The following is a 5,122-nucleotide window of genomic DNA, read 5'->3' as shown; positions in this document are numbered from 1 at the left end:
CTGAAACCATGACTCCTGGAATTTCCAGTGACAGAAACCAAATAAATTCTTTTTATTTAAGCCAGTTTGAATTGAGTTCTCTGTCACTTTTAACCAAAAGATGCCTGACCAATATAAGCCAAAATACATTTCTTTTGAATTGTGGAGGAGACAGATTGTATAAACAAAGAGTTTCAAACTGGAGGCCCCTGTGTCGGATGACGTACGAATGGCGGGTCCAATGTGAATTCCGAGGAAGCAAAAGGGGAGTATGTAAACCATTTGTTCGTGAAAAGAACGTGTTAAAATGTAAATAATTAGTTCCCGGGAAAAATATGTTCATGGCTGAGAAAAATATGTTCATGACTGCAATGGTGTATAACCAAAACAGCTGGTGCCATTCACCTAGGTGGTAACTCACTCCCTACTAGCCAAGTGGCTGACCTTTACATTTCCAAGGCCTTCAAACTGAAGTTGATCTTATCTATAATCAATCATTAACCCCCTACCCTTCCTTGTTCTCTAGGTATACAGAACCTTCTCTGAGCTTGAACTGCAGAGTGCTTTGTATTCTTACTTAGCACTGCCCAGTTTGAGCTGTATTATTCCTCATAAAACTTCCCTTCTTTCACACCTAACAGAGTACGAGATTTTCTTCTTTGACAATTTTACCAGTCAAGAATTTACATTGTATGGGGTATACTGTTTAGTGAGTTAACATTTAATTAATTACTCAAATTTCTTTGACCTAAATCAATTTGACCTTAATTTATTTGAAAGGGCAATTTATTATTATTGGACAAGGATTAACATCTTACCAAATCTGTAATTACGGGCTGGATGTGGACTTTGTTACAGCGTGCTGTCTCCAGGGTACAAGCTGCTGCTTTAGGATTGATATCAGTGCACCTATAAACAGAAAAGGAAGAGAAATATCTCCTATGTCCATGAGGCAAATCTGTTACTGAAAAATTCAAGGAATATTTCATTCTTTCTAAGTAGAGCAGATTTAGAAAAAAATTAGAATACTTTAATAATGGTGAAGAAAAAAGAACAAAGATGTGTTATACTGATGAAAAAGATTGTTATGTTGATATGATGTCTAAGAGTAGAAGAATACACACACAAGCATATATATCTGAAGGAATTTATTAAGTTATGATACATCCAATGAAAGAATACTACGCAGCTATTCAAAATGAAATTTAAAAAGAATCTTTGATGGGAAAATGCTCATGACACTACAGGGAATGAATAAAATAGGAAATGAAAACAAACTGGAAGAAAAAACACTTGATGGGGGGGTAAAATTTACACATGATTTTTATCTTTTCTCAAATTTTCTATATTCTCAAAATTTCTGTAAAGAAATTTTAGTAACTTTCAATTTGTTTCTGATAATGAAATTATTTACCTAAAATATAATTCAACATGAAGATGACCTACAATCATCCTGTTCCTATAATTATGTAGTAGGATACAGCAATTTTATATATGCAGTTATAATTTCTAGAAATGCATAATCTGTGATCTGGGTCCTTACTATATTTAAATAAAATAGTAGATACATATTATCTACTTACAAAAATTTTTTCATTCAATCACATTCGTAGTGAATCGCTCAGTGCAAGATTTGGATAACTGTAATGTAATATACTTACACTTACATGTACAATGCTTGAGGACCTATCATGGAGGCTAGGAATGCAGATACCACACCAGACCCTGACCCTACTTCAAGGCATATTTCGACTCTAAAAAGAAACAAAATAAATATTTGTATAGTAGGATCAAAATATACTTCACAGAAAATAATTCTCATGCTAGTTCTAATGTATATTTCCCCAGTATCATCACTTACCTGCAAATATAAAACAAATTTATAATTTAATTGCTTACAACCACTTTATGCTCAAGTTTAATGGTATGTTACTCAAAACTGTTAAAATTTTGGGTGTGTAATTTATCTTAAATCCACACCACAGTAATATATTACAAAAGGTGGCTTCAATTAATTGCAACAAAACATTACATAAAAACTATGGAATAAACAAGTTGTTTTAGAGTTCGAAATAATATGAAAGACAGCATCTCTTCCCACAAGGAGCTCACAGTTTAGTATTTCCTAAAATGATAGGATCAGTATTATTATAAAAACCTATTTATGAGAGATGTTTTTTCTACCATGTTTTAAGTATGTAACTTTGATAAATCCATCAGCATATCCTGGGGGGAAAAAATGATCTCCTATTTAACTGATAATACATTTACAGCAGCAAAGGAAATCCATATTTGGACAGCTATATACTAAATTGGAAAAGTACCTAAATATCTGACTTTAGAATGTTATTAATAATAATCTTAAGAATGCTATTACATATAATAAAATCTGCATTCCGCTGTGCTTTATCCTTCAGTTAATTTGTTACAGTTTTAAGCATGCATCAAAAGCACCAGTAATTCCCATTACAGAGATAAGTTTCATGGGATTTTAGGGGCCCCTATAGTCCTCCTTCCACCTGACTCCCCAAATGACTACCCAACAACAACAGACCCTGGGTGTTTCTAACTTTTTGAAACAGTCCACACATCTGAAAAGCTTTTATTACGCTGTGGTATGATCTGCGAATCTTATCAGGCGGCTTCTATTTGAAAATAACTATCATGGTCTTGGAAACCCTGGTGGTAGAGTGGTTAAGAGTTTGGCTGCTAACCAAAGGGTCAGCAGTTCAAATCTACCAGGTGCTTCTTGGAAACTATGGGGCAGTTCTACCCCATAGTCACTATGAGTTGGAATCAATGCATCAGGTTATTACAGTCTCATAAATAATTAGAATTCCAAGACCACAAATATCCAAGACTTTATAACAAATCAGCTCCTTTTACAGCATATTTTGTAATGCAATTTGTGCTTGTAAATCTTTCTGGAATATCTTGAGACTAAAAGACACGTTATAAAACAGTGCTGTTCCACTTTATATTCCAGTAAATCCAAATGTTCCATCATTTATGATGAAAACCTAGTTTAACAAAAGTTGGGGCATTTTACACACGGAAAAATGTGACCGGGTTTAAGAGGGGTAAATTGACACAATATAGATTTTTGAAACCTGACAGCTCTTTATTTCATCCTGAGAAAACCCAGTTCAAGTTTTGATCTTTAAATAAATCTAAATATCCAAATTCCTTCATTAAAAAAATTACAATGTATTCATTTTTTTTAAATCTTACTAACTCAAAACTTAGAGCAAGCACCTCAACAAGTCAATTTTAATATTTATAAGGCCCTAGGGCAGTGTTTTTCATTCTGTCACTATGAGCCAGAACCCACTAGACAGCACCTAACAAGAAGAAGGCCCTAGGGCAGATTCTACAGGCTGCTGTCCAGTAAGGCAGCCACTAGCTACAGGTAGGAGCCCTGGGCGCAGTGATTAAGAGCTTGGCTGCTACCCTAAAGGTCGGCAGTTCGAATGCATGAGCCGCTCTTTGGAAATCCTGTGTGGCAGTTCTACTCTGTGCTATAGAGTTGCTGTGAGTGGGAACCAGCTGAAGGCACATAACAGCTACAGGTAACTATTTAAATCCTTTACAATAAAATGAAATGAGTAATCTTCAATCGCACCGGCCACATTTCAAGTGGCTAGTGGCTCCCTTACTGGGCAGCGTTTTCCCAGCAGAGTATGCCATCGGGTGGATATAAAAATATTCCCCACCCAGTATCTCACTACCATTTTATTTTCGTTGCTTTTTGTGTACTGGATAAATCAAATAATGCCACGTGATTTTTAATATTTACTAACAATTAATAAGAAGTAATGTTTGGGGGCTATTTTGTTTATGACTAAGGGCATGCCTTCTTCAGATTGACAGCTGAAATCAAGGGATGATACATCACGGCGTGGTGAGAAGGCATGGAGCTCATGAAACCAAAGCAACACTCCGGCAAAAGAAGACATATCCCTGGCACCCTCATTACGTCACGAATCTGCAGGAAAAGCCTCATCTACGACTTCGGGGTGTCAATCGTCGGCAAGTGGGCGGGTTCCGGGCTGGGGGCGGCGACAAGCCTTTCTCCGCCCCTCCGGCGCCGCCTTGATCCTCCCTCGCGGGCCCCTCGCCCTCCTCGCACCCCGCAAGTTCTGCCGCCGCCGCCTCGAGCGCGTCCAGTAGCAGGAACGTATCCTCCGCGGGCTCATACACGTCGCTGAAGGCCCCACGCCCCACGTGCCCGTGCAGCGGCGTGGGGTACCTCGGCGCCGCCATCTTCTTCCTCTTCGCTCTACGCGCATGCGTCGGTGACGCGCACGCGCAGTGGGCTGTGGGGGCGGGGCACCAGGGATGAGTGGACGCCGCGTCGCCTCGAGTCTGGCTCGTTCTTACAGCTTGTCAGTAGGTGATGCTCTTGGCATTTTAAGTAGTCGTTTGTATAATCTGCGACTGTTGACATCTGCTTCTTCAGAATATTTATACTTATTTCATTTTATGGGTTAGCACCAGATAGTGGCATGCTCAATTGTTTTTGACTTTTCTGGGGATGCTTCTGATGTATATTTTTTGTTGTTCTAATGACATTTCAAAGTCGTTTTCTGTTGCTAGTTCCATTTGTAATGCTCACTACAAGGTAACTTTCTCGTGGATTTGGTGTGCTATCTTTCTGCGGTTTCTGTGCCTGCTGTAACAAAGTGCCACAACTGGGAGGCTTAAAACCCCAGGAATCTATTCTCGCACCGTTCTGGAGGCGGGAAGTCCGAAATGAAGTTGTTGGCAGGGTAATGCTTCCTCCAAATCCTTTATGGAAGGATTCTCATGCGCCTCTTTCAGCTTCTGGTAGCCCCAGATGTTCCTTACCTTGTGGCTTGTATATGATTGTTGTAGGGGAAAAACATCATAAAGTTTATAGTAAAGCAAAAAGAAAGTTTTGTTTGGCATATATTCAAAGGAGCAAAAGTGGGAAAACGGACAAGCATGCTGCCACAGCCATGTCTGCCCGAGTCCAGAGAATATTACAGAATAGGCAAGACTGGGAAAAGGGACAAGCATGCTGCCACAGCCATGTCTGCCCGAGTCCAAAGAATATTACAGAATAGGCAAGAGTGGGAAAACGGACAAGCATGCTGCCACAGCCACATCTGTCCGAGTCCAA

General features: G+C 39.1%; 1 protein-coding gene across 1 annotated transcript; it reads right to left on the bottom strand.

Moving 5' to 3' along the window:
- Window positions 1-604: 604 nt before the first annotated feature.
- Window positions 605-4,252, bottom strand: N6AMT1 (N-6 adenine-specific DNA methyltransferase 1). The gene is made up of 3 exons (XM_004371385.2): window positions 4,109-4,252; window positions 1,647-1,733; window positions 605-888 (listed from the first exon to the last, which is right to left on the bottom strand). Exons 1-3 carry the CDS (start codon window positions 4,240-4,242, stop codon window positions 786-788), a joined length of 324 nt encoding a protein of 107 aa, XP_004371442.1. The 5' UTR covers window positions 4,243-4,252; the 3' UTR covers window positions 605-785.
- Between the last annotated feature and the right edge of the window lie 870 nt (window positions 4,253-5,122).

Source organism: Trichechus manatus, unplaced genomic scaffold (assembly GCF_000243295.1).
Source record: "Trichechus manatus latirostris isolate Lorelei unplaced genomic scaffold, TriManLat1.0 scaffold00012, whole genome shotgun sequence".
Taxonomy (NCBI): Eukaryota; Metazoa; Chordata; class Mammalia; order Sirenia; family Trichechidae; genus Trichechus; species Trichechus manatus.
The sequence above is the reverse complement of the archived record's forward strand: the minus strand, read 5'-3'. Positions and strand labels throughout refer to the sequence as shown.